General features: G+C 43.5%; 1 protein-coding gene across 2 annotated transcripts in view; it reads left to right on the top strand.

Annotated features, from left to right (window-relative positions):
• GPR149 (G protein-coupled receptor 149) overlaps positions 1-11,143 on the top strand; it is a 49,628-nt gene extending 38,485 nt beyond the window's left edge. For both annotated transcript variants that reach the window (XM_019503175.1, XM_019503174.1), the window contains exon 4: positions 10,238-11,143. In XM_019503175.1, coding sequence (XP_019358720.1) covers positions 10,238-10,810 — 573 coding nt within the window. In that variant the 3' untranslated portion in view covers positions 10,811-11,143. The remainder of the gene's footprint in view (positions 1-10,237) is intronic.
• Positions 11,144-12,178: the final 1,035 nt, after the last annotated feature.

The raw sequence follows: 12,178 nt of genomic DNA, 5'->3' as shown, positions 1-12,178 counted from the left end.
TGATACAAGTACTAACAGCTCAATAGAAAATGAATCTGTGTGATTTCAGATGAATTATGAATACTGCTAGTCCAACTATTTATCTTTAATTTTATCTTGAAACTTAATATTTTTAATTGTCTTTCTGGTAAATGGACCAGGTCTGGACCCCATTCTGCGATGTTCATAAAACATTACAGAAGCTCAGCTGGACACAGATTGATGTTGACCTGAAACAAAAGGGGGTGACTGGGATAGCAAATTGAAATGAATTGATTTAGAGAATATCAAAATGTTGCGTTTCAATTGAAAGACCTTGACTTTACCAAACTTAAATATTTCAGAATCTCTGAAAAGTTTGAAGCTTTTGACTTTTTTCAAGAGAGAAACAAATTGACTTTTATTAGTAAATGTTTAGGATTGGGAATCCAAAAAAGATGACAAAGCCGGTAGGGAAATACACATCACCCGAGCAAGGGACTAACTATAGAGGGATGGGGGTGAGGAGGGGAACACAACTAGGTTACAGGAGATACACTGTTAGCCAGCTAAGCCCAGGGGTGGGGAATGGGGGAAAGGGGTAAGGGGAGGGAGGAGGTTCGCGACGCTGAGAGAGAAAGGAGATAGATACACAGAAACTTGTTACAATGGTCCGCAATGGTGGAGGAAGTGGTTCGAAGGAAGTGTCTCAGTCCATATAGAGTCTCATCGCAGGGGTCCTCTTTGGGTGGAGCAGGGTCATCCATTGTTGAAGAATCCTCTCAGAAGTGAAGGTCCATCTGGTGGGGGGGGGTTCAGGCGGTCCCCTCTGGGTCCGGTCCAGCAGCAGCTTGTCTGGTGGGGTCGGAGTACTGGCGGTGGCCCGTGATGTGTTCCACATAGATGTCGCGGGACCAACGGATGGTGTCGGACACCATGAGGCAGTGCATCAGCTGGATATTCAGGAAATATCAGAATTTCCTGTGGCGTACAAATACTGGGCTTTTTTCCCCTTCAGTCAGTCTTACCCAAGAGTCAGACTAAAGCAGATGAATAAATACGTATATACAAAAGCACACACATAATTTGAGTCTATAAAAGGGTACAAGTAACTAAAACTGATTTGCTCTTGAAACGTACTGTATTATTTACAATTAATGTGTTTTTTGGGTCCCCTACCCCATTACTGAGAAGAGAAATGCAGAATCTCTAATAATAACCTACTTTGAACATAAACTGGACTTCAAAATGCAGAGGGAGCTGCTGTCAGTCTCCACATTTCTGGGGAAGCCACTTTCAGGTACCAGAATCCTGTGGGAGTAGTTACCCAAACCCTGTTACTGAGAGTGGCACCAGACACCAGAGCTAAAAGAGCTGCAGTCTCCAGAGTGTAAATAGGGGGCTGCAGGAGCTGGGATGATGACCAACTGAGGAAGGAATGGCTGCAGCAGAATGAAGTAGCAGGCCTGCTAATTAGGTCAATAGAAAATTATGGGCACTTTTAACATGTGCTCTGTGGGGAGAAGGGGGTGCGCTTTAATTACAGCGGCTGCTACAGCCACTCTAATTAAAGTGCTGCAATGTCTCATGTATCAGTCTCCCCACACTTCAAAATGGCAGCGGCGGTGCTTGAATTAAAGCTCGTCGAACAAGCTTTAGTTCAAGTGCCTCTGCTGCCATTTTGAAGCACAGGAATGCTGATGCACAGACATGGAGGCTGGCTGGAGACTCAATTAATCAAGTCTGCTCCAACATGTTGTAATTACAGCATGTCGGAGCAGCCTCACAGCATGTCTATAGGCACCCTATGTGACCAGTTAAGGGAATCCCAGGTCAGATAACCAAAAAGGGGAGAGGCAAAGGAACCCTTAAGCCAGGCTCTGGGGTTGGATCTTTCTGCTTGGCCTGTAACAGAACCCTGCTAGCCATGAGAAGGAGCTCCGCAGGATCTGGGGGACAAGAACCTACCGACTGTGAAGGGAAGGAAACCTTGCAGGTCCTGAAGTGAAGGGAATATTTGAGGATAATGGTCTTCCAATATGTACAGGATATTATAAAGAATATAGAGATGGGCTTTTCTCTGTGGCCATAGGGGACAGGACTAGGAACAGTGGCCTCAAGCTGCAGTAGGGGAAGTTTAGGTTGGAGATTAGGAGGAACTTCCTGACTATAAGGGTGGTCCAGTATTGGCACCTCTTGGGGTAACAAGGACCAATGGTCACAAACTGACCGAGTACAGATTTAAGCTAGATATCAGGAAAAACTTCTTCACGGTAAGGAGGGCCAAAACTTGGAATGGGCTTTCACGGGAGGTGGTGCTCTCCCCTACCTTGGGGGTCTTTAAGAGAAGGCTGGCTAGACATCTGGCTGAGGTCATCTGACCCCAGCACTCTTTCCTGCCTAGGCAGGGGGTTGGACTCGATGAGCTGTCGAGGTCCCCTCCAACCCAAGCATCTATGTATCTATGTAAACAGTTGGCTGGGATGGTTTAGTTAGCAATGATCCTGACTCGATCAGGGGGCTGGACTAGATAACCATGTGAGGTCCCTTCCAGCCCTACTTTCCTATGATCCTATGGATTCTGAAAGGGATTGCTTCGCAGTTCATTGACTAAAGTCTCACATTTGTTTGTTATTGTTGAAAAGATTCCTTGAAGCATGGGTGTGACAATGGGAAAGACTACAGGCCACAGTTAGTGCCAGGGAGGAACAGAGCATTTGATGGAGGACCATCAGATGTCCAGGGGCTGTGACAGCAGGTTACCAAAAGCCCAAGGATTGAGATAGTTGGGCTCTGACTCTCACCCTCCTAAGAGCCTGAACCGATGAATAAGGCAGCACAGCAAACTTAAATAAACTGAGGAGCGAGCCAGCCCAGGGAAGTGATTCGTAGAACAAAATGCTTCCAGAAGTCCTTCGTTTGAATTAAGGCAACCTCTCAAATTAATAATCCATTCCAACAAAGATGTGGGAGGTGAGACAGTGAGCCAGCACCCCAGGGTGTCAGAGAGGGAGGCAAGGTTAGTAAACCCATAAGAGTACTGTGGCCACTTCCTCAGGTGTTATGGTCACATACATTGATACATTGGGTGAGAAGTGACTCAAACCCTAAGGTGCCAGGATGGTGATGGAATAGTTGATACATCTTCTGGTTCAACAGCAAGCAAGTACCAGTGAGCAGAACAAAATGCAATTTGAACAGGCCCAGAAGAAACAGGCAAACATGAAGATAATTCACCTGCAGTATCAACGAATGGAAGCCCACCAGGCACTGGCAGCAGAACATAAGAAGCTGGTGGCACAAGTATTCACCCATAGCATGGGAACAGAAGCAGGGCTTTGGTTGTTCGTGCTGCGGCATTCCTGGAGACATTCAAGAGGACAGATATAGTGGCTCAACAAGTGGAGAAAACTTGGGCACCAATGCCTGGGAATACTGCTGGTGGGATATACCCAAGCAATATATTGGACTCTGTCCAGGGAATAAGATGTACATTATGATCACATAAAGAATGCCATACTCAAGTGACTACAAGTGTTGGAAAAATCCTATAGGCACACAAAAAAGTACATGACATCTTCCACCCCCACTTGCTAAGGCAAGTACTTCTTGATAAGGCTATGAAGTGGCTCCACCCAGTGGCAAGGACTTCTAAAGGGATATTAAAACAAATAGCTTTAGAACAGTTTGCATGGGACCTGAAGGGGAAAATAAAAAAGTGGGTATTGAGACATCATCCCAGAAGCCTCAAGGAAGCTGTCAGTTGGCTAAGATCTTTGTGGCAACCGGAAAGGTGTCACACTAAGAATGGCGTAGGGGCCTGTAACAAGGAGGCTCCTGTTACTTTAAGGACAGATTACAGAATGTAATACAGGCTTGGTGTATGGGCTGGCAGCTGGGCAAAGGCCAGCTGCTAGAAAGCAAGCCAACCAGAAACAAGGGTAGGTGCTACTACTGGGGAGCTGCTATCTTGGAGCTAGCTGCACTGCAGTAAATAGCTATGGGGCAGGACTCTAGGCAGCCAGAGGTAAAGGCAACAAGCAGCTGAGTTAGGTTGCAGTGAAGGAGAGCAGGCTGACCATTAAGCAAAAGGGAACCTCCTGTGTGTGGCTGGAAAGCCCCACACGCAGCATGGGCTGGCCCCACTCTAAGGCTTACTGTGCACATGGTGCACAGGGCCAGCAAGAGGCGCACACTGCATGGGGTGCCCCATCAGACCAGCCCTGTGCGCTGGATCCTGGGCTGGTCCAGATTGGGTCTCACTGTCCAAGACCTGGGCTGGATCATAGGGCTTTATGGGCCAGAGCTGGCCCATGGGCCATATCTTTCACAGCCCTCCTTTAGATAGTAAAGCTGATATAATGGGTATCTTTACAAGAACAAAATAGGTGAAACCCCACCACCATACAGCTAAAAAAGAATAACAAGGCACGCATTATTGTTAATGCTTTGTAGAGAAACTATACCATGTATTTTTAAGATAATTGAGCTGAACAGAAAATATACAGGTATTCTCCCATTTACTCTAGTTGCCATTTAGACTAACTCTACTGACTTTTATGGGTTTATCCTGATTTAACCAGGTGCAAAAGAGACCTGAATATGTCCTTCTCTTTCTTTCAGAAGAAATAAAGCTGTTCCAAGCCCATTCATTTTAGAGTAAATCTAATACATGAGTTCCATTTCTTAATTCAGCTATTCTACTTATGCATGAGATTTGCCAAACAAGCAAACCAGCCAAGATAAAAGATGGGAATCCCGGAGGGTCTTTAACCTCTGGCTTACATTGTTCAGAGCATCAGTTATTAATGAGTCTACATGATTGAGGTGCCAGACCTTCTTTGCACTGCTGGGAGGACTGCTACCCTGGAGCTGGCTCAGGTGCTTTATCCTTTCAGGTATTTGATTCAGAAGCATTTAAAGAAGGTTGGCTGCACAGAGGGCCTTTCATCATCTCTGACTGCAACCCTGCAGACTTTGGAGTGCTCCTTCATGGCATTTGTCACTTTTAAGGATTACTGTATGGTACTCAACTCATAGATGCCACCTGTAAGCTTCCCTGGTGTAGAACACAGCTGCACTGCATCATTGTGGTCAGCCAGCATGAACATTTAAGAGTAGTGACTTAAATCTATGCTCCCTTTACCTCATTGTGATATTCCAGGAGCTGGATTTATTTAAACAGCTTAGAGTAGTCTGGGATTTAGTTAGGAAACATCAAAATATTATATAGGGCTTGTTAGCTATACTTAGTATTTGATTTCATTTTGGGTTTTTTATGTTGTAGTATTTTACATTGGTGGCCAGTTAGTTTGTTTAATTAGTATTTGTTTAATGAAGTGCATAGGTAGTAGATTTTTTGTTATGTCAGTAGCAATTTATGAGTAACTATTAGTTTAGGCTTTAAATTTTTTCATTGGCTATGGCAAAACAGTCCCATTCAGATTATTATTTAGAGTCCCTAAAACATCACTATATTACATTATATCAGTTGTCACTTTGTCTTGTTACCTGACTGCATGAGCTTGCCAGTAAATAGGCCCAGATCACTGAAGATGCACATAGATAAGGTATATTATTTCAGTTTTTCCTACTGGAGAAATTATACTGCCCACCGAATGTAGGAAAAAAGTATAAACTTGGTATGTATGTTTTGCTGCTAAAATGGAGGTTGTTTTTTTAATAAAAAAAAGACTATCTAGAAAAAGCAGTGAGATGTATGGTACAAGTAATTACTCAGAGATATCCTCCATCTTCTAGATACTACAGATTTGTAAAATTGGATATCTCAAGGTAGAATCTAGCCTTGCATTCAATAGGTGCTCAAATAATTAGGCCTTATATAACTTTTGTTTTCCTGCACTTCAGATGTCTTTCTATATAACCTTTACTATGAACCAGAGGAACTACTGCAGAGATGCAGGTGGTATAACTGACTCTTATCATGGAAATTTCCAGTATAACCAATTTAGAGCCTGCACAACACAACGCATCTAGAGCTGGGGTTGAAAATTAAGCCTCACATCTTTTATCAGTTATTTAGAAACAAATTTGTGAACAACTTCATTGTTTCTTCCACAACCTGTATTGTAGTTCAGGACATTCTTTCTCTTTGTTCAATGAGAATTCAGTTTTACACAACAGATAAATATTACTTCTCAGGCACCTATCTACAGAACCAAGGGCCAGACCCCTAACCTTGAGGTCATGACCCCATTTGGGGTCACAACGATAAAAAATGGGGTCACAAAGCCACTTGGCAGTGTTGACTAATTATGATGAAATAACATTAAATAGAGGGACAGGTTCCCTTTGCAGACTGGCAGAGTTCCAGGGCTGCAGGGAGAGGCTGCTGCATACACTACTGGGAAGGAAGGCGTGGGGGGGGGCTTGCATCCTTCAGATCTGTGTGCAGGAGGCACAATTGTACACCGGTGCTGCTGCTGCTGCCGGACAGGCAGGGAGCACCTCATCATGGCAACACAGTCAGCATAGGGCTCCTGGCAGTAGCACTGAGCCTCCCCACGCCTCTCTGCCCTCCTACACTGGGTCCCACCTGCTGGGCTGCGAAGGCCCCCAAGGGGGAGGCAGCATGATGGGTAACCCTGAGCCTACAGCAAGCAGTGCTGCCTGCCCTCCTCTCCCACACCCCCCGAGCTGTGCTGCCCAGGGATTGATCTTGTCTGCATCATTTTGGTGTTGCAAAAAATATCCAATGTTTAAATAGGGTCATGCTGAGAAAAAGGTTGGGGACTACTGATCCAAAGCAAGATATAAATGGATTTTAGGTGCCTAAGTCCAGAACTGTAATTTCAAAAAACTTCCAGTCACTTGCTGTCTATCTCTGGAAGCACTGAAATTTGCTGAGCACTCTCCTCCCCTTCCCCCTCACCCCCTGCCATTTGACTTTAATGTTCCCCAGGCTCCTGCACATGTGCAGTTCTGCTTCTGAAGAAGTCTGGAACATGTCCAGCTTCATATACATCTGTCAAGTTCTCCTACGTAGGTCCCCTAAGGAACTCAACCTGATCATTGTTCTCAAACCCAAACCAACAGGGTCAGGTTTAACTGCCCAAAGTACAGTCGTGGCTCCTGTCTTTTACAACATGACCCAAAGAGAAAGTGATGTCAGTATGTCATTACTATATTAGTCAAAACAATTGGCTGGGAAAAGGGAGACCTGGTTTAATTCCCTTATCTTGATGTTCAAACTTGCAGTGCCCAGGAGAGTGACCAGACAATCAGAGCATAGACTGTTCTGGGTGAGGTCCTGCAACCTTTATCCCTTTTATAGAAATTGTACCATTCTGCAGCAAAGAACTCAATATTAATTGGGCTAGAGAGAGACAACACAAGCAGGAGGAGTGGTTAGGACAGTCACCTGGGAAGTGGGAGTCTTGGTTCCCAGTTCATGTATTTTATCCAATGACTGTTTAATCCAAATTTTACAAAGTGTCTTTGAGCAGAGACGGGAACCCACATGGCTGACCTGCCTACTAACTGACAGCCTAGTGGCTAGGGCAGTAAGAAGTCAGAGGACCTAGGTTTTAACCTCCTTGAGCTGTAAAGGGAACATAACACAAGTTTCCTGCTTCCATGGGAAGATCTCCAACTATTGGGGGGGGTGCTGTAGTCACTAAACTATGTCACAGAGTAGGTGGAGGGTGACATTACTGCCACTTTCTTCTCTGCTCAAGATACTTTTGGTTAAAACTGAACCCTTTTTTTGAATAACAAGTTGTGACTATCTTCAAGTGCAGACTTACTGTGGAGTGCAAGTGGACAATGTTGCCTAATGCCACGGGAAGGGTGGGCTATCAGGCATTCTTCTGTTGACAGTGTTTCCTCGTTGTGGCCAGCTCTATGAGAGTCTCCATTCAACGGGCTGGCAGTTTTGGCTCCCGTTCTGCCGTGTGGTCTGCATAGGGAGCCCAGGTGCCCAACACGAGGTTCTGAATTCCACTCCCAGAGCACAGGGTGCTGGAAAGTTAATGTTGTATTAATTATTATTGGATCTAGTCTGAACTAGATCCAAAGAAGAATGAAACCAGAGAAAAATAAGCTGTTCGTGATATTCAGCGTACATTGATGGCTTGCTTTTGACATCCATTTTTCTCTGACAAATCTGTTAAGACTATTATGACTTTTACTCCTTTCTTAGCAAGGCAAGCCCCAACAGCGAATATTTTTCAGACCAGGTGCTTTGTCCAAGCACCAGAATAGGCCTGAGTCTAATAACCATCTCTTGTACAATGGGATCCAATTTTCTTTTTGTGAGATGGTCTCTTTGTATCTGTGGTGAGGTCTTGCAGCACTTAGTTAACAGCATGGCAGTCCTGTAAAATTCGGGGCTCAGTCTTCAAGGTTTCATCAGAAGATCTTTTCTTTAATAGTACGTAAGTAACTGACCTTCCTAATCCTCAAAAGAGCATTTTGCCAGTTGTTTTCAGTAGGAAAGATGGTATTGTTATAAGTTCTTTCCTTGTTTTTTTGCATGAGAGGAGGCACCCTTTCAGTTCCTGAGTAATCCCAGAGTGCATCCCTGCCTCGTTATTTGAGCTAAAATTTGTCTTAACTCTCTTCCCTCCTCACCCTTTTTTTTCAAATCACAAACTCTGTGGGAGAGACATGTTCCCATTTTACGATTAACACACAAAGGGGATTTGGGATCATCCACAAATGTAGCAGGTAAGTAGCAAAGGTAAAGGCCAGTGGTTTTTGTAATCAAGGACCAAGGTACTATTCTGAGCTCTCTGCTGTGTCGGGTTTATCCAGTGTTCATGTCTGTCAGCTAAAATGTCAGTTTGCCACAACACTGTCACAAATTAGAAGGCAAATCCTGCTGTTCTCTGACCAGTTGTTTCCTTCCCTTATTTTAGCCCTCCCTTAGCTAGCGGGTGAGGAGTACTGTGCCTAGTCTCCTGTCATAAGCTGACAAATTGGCTCTCTCTCTTCTCTCTCTCATTTTCTCACTGCTCTTATATTTTCCCTTATCGTTTTTTCTTTTCTCTTTGTTTCCAGCTCCATTTTGCTTGAGTCTTCTTTTCCTTCCCTGATCCTCTTCCTCAGAAATGCCAGAAAGGTGCACTGCAACAGAGTTCTGAAATGTGGGTTGGTGGGCTGCTTGCTGAGCCCTCAGCATCTCTGATGTTACAGCCACAGGGAAAATATGAAGGGAAGCAGGGTCACTTATGAATTGTTCCAGGAGTCGTTAGCTGTAGAGGTGATGGTAGCACACTCAGGGTGCAATGCACACTGCTGCTCACTAGCACACTGCTGACCAGCTAGACTGCCTCTGGTACCCATAGGGCACATCTACACATTGCCATACGGTGCCGTTGCTATGGTGCCGTGCTTTAGCACTTCTGTTTGGAAGTATTAAAGCACAGCGGAATATGGGTGGTGACTGCACCGTGTGCACGGCGCAAGGGTAGATTTCGCCTCTATGTCACTATAGCAGCATGCTATACATGGGGAGCATGCTACTATTGCAACTTAGCTGGTGGTTGCGTGTAGACACATGTGATCACTCTGTTGCCATAGCATGTTGTATGGCAATGTAGCATATCGTTACATTGTCGTAGGGTGACCTGTACATGCACCCATATTAACTTGTTTAAGGCTAATTTAGGTAGCTCTTCAGCAGGGGTAGGCAACCCTTGCCACGTGTGCCAGTGTGTGGCATGCAGGACATTTTGCATGGAATGCACGCCTTGGGGTAGACAGCGGGGAAGTGGCCAGGGCTGCACTGCTGTAACAAGGATCAGGCCCCTCACACCTCTCCTGCCCCCAGCATGCCAACATCTTGCAAAACAAAGTTACGACCATTTTTTGGCACTCTGCCCAAAAACACTGCTGACCCCTGCCCTATGGGATGATTCTGTCTGCAGTGCAGCCCTATCCCTACTGTCTTTGGAGGTGAGGATTTGGGTTCTATGGCATTTTCAAATCATCATGGTCTGCAAATCCTATTCAAATGTTATAATCAAATCTCTTTGTTATCATGCATATAACTGAATTATAATGACTCTAATGAGTGTGATCTTGCTTTTTGTACTAAAATGTGTCATAGAGACTTGCTATCTGTAAAACACCTATTTTAACCATTTTTTCCTTAAAAAAAAATCATATTGATTTAAATGCCAGGCTTCTAAAGTGATCCTGTGGAGAGCGAACTGTAATGAAGGCAATCTAAAAAGCTATGCTTAATTTGCTTATTTATAATGGATTCAGGCTTCACAAATGAACAGTAAATAATGGTAATTTTATTTCTTTTCAGCGTTCAGGTGGGGCCTTAGCTATTCCTTTATGTGCATTTCAAGGAACTGTATCTCTTCAGGCCCCCACAGGAAAAACTCTCTCTTTATCTACATATGAGGTAAGCACTGAAGGGCAAAAAATAATACCCACATCAAAGAAAATTGAAGTGTATCGATCAAAGAGCGTTGGTCATGAGCCAAACCCTGAGGATTCTCCTACTACATTTGCTGACACAAGTGTCAAAATTCATTTAGAGGTTCTGGAAATTTGTGACAATGAAGAAGCCATGGATACTGTGTCTATCATCAGTAACATCAGCCAGTCCTCTGCTCAAGTCAGGTCTCCATCCTTGCGCTATTCACGGAAAGAAAATAGGTTTGTTTCTTGTGATTTAGGGGAAACAGCCTCCTACTCACTCTTTATACCTTCAAACAATCCTGACAGTGATATTAACATATCAATTCCAGACACTGTTGAAGCTCACAGGCAAAACAGTAAAAAGCAGCATATGGAGAGCGATGGTTATCAGGAAGAAATACAAATGTTAAATAAAGCATATAGAAAAAGGGAAGAAGATAGCAACAACAACTAGGAGGCATTAATCTGGCAAAACTGATGCTGCTTCTCTGAATCAGCTTATTCTATCAAACACAACAATAACTGTTTTCTTTCCTGTAACACGTAACTTAATTTTGTTTGCTCATATCATCAGTGAATGTTTTAATGATGTATAGATGGAAAAACAGTAAATACTTAAGTGCTTTTATAGCATTTACTAGAGAATTTCAACACAGATAACAGGTTATTTTTTTAAGTTACTGTAATTTTTAAGACCTTTTCTATATAAATGTGTACAAAGCACTTTGTTTACTTGTTGGCACTAGGAACCCTACAACAATGAAATGATTAAATCATTCCCATCTAAGTAACAAGTCTTTACATTTTTTGTCCTTTGGTTGCAATTCTGCTATGCCATACCTGAAATATTTACTAGAAAAATGTAGCAAAAACCAGAGGCCAATCTATGTATTTGGCTATGTACAGGATTTTAGAAAGTCTAAGGGCACTTTTGCATATGCTCTGGGGCTGGGGGAGGGGGGGAAGGGAGGGCATGGCACTTTAATTAGAAGGGCTCTAAGAGCTGCTGTAATTAAAGTGCTGCTGCATCTCATGAATTGGTGTACCTGTTTTTAAAAATAGTGGCGGGGGTGCTTGAACTAAAGCTCATTAGATGAGCTTTAGATAAAGCACCCCCACTGCCATTTGGAAGCGTGGGGACACTGATGCATGAAACACAGAAGGCTCAATTAATCGCTGGAATTCCAGCATGTCAGAGGAGCCTCCACACTCATGTATAGGTGTCCTAAGTGCTTTAAGTTTTCACTTTTTTGTACACAAATCGTACATTGTGCCTAAGTAACTGGCCATCATACCAACTTAGAATCTGGCTAGCTGAAATATAAGCATGCACATGTAAGTAGATAACTTGCATTTCACCAAAGTTCCAGTGGTTTAATATGGCTTTTTACAAGTGTGACAATTATTTGGTTTATTTATTTATCCCAGAGAATCTAAGGAACCCCCATCCTACTCCCTCACGAACAAAGACATGTTCTGACCGTATGCAATGTATCCATACTTGATCCATACAATGGTCACATTGGAAATTTTGAATAGAGCCAAAACACCAATTTTAATTTACTTAAAATGCAATTGTCTGTATCTTCAAAAGTTATCAAGGCCAGACTCAGCCTTATACAAGTACTAGTATAGGAACTGAAGGTATTTTACACTTCTCCTTAGTAGCGGCTATTGGGGACTCATAAGGTCCGTGACACAACCTTGAGTCACAGCTGCAGTAGTTCTGAATATTGTTTATAATCTTTTATCTGTGGAGCTCTTCTTCCAAGCATGTGTCAGTCAGACATTTGAGTTAAATAGGGGTAAAGGTCTAATGGTT

The sequence above is a fragment of the Gavialis gangeticus genome, unplaced genomic scaffold, assembly GCF_001723915.1.
Source record: "Gavialis gangeticus isolate Ggan-Ray unplaced genomic scaffold, GavGan_comp1, whole genome shotgun sequence".
Taxonomy (NCBI): domain Eukaryota; kingdom Metazoa; phylum Chordata; order Crocodylia; family Gavialidae; genus Gavialis; species Gavialis gangeticus.
This window is presented reverse-complemented; position numbering and strand designations above follow the sequence as displayed.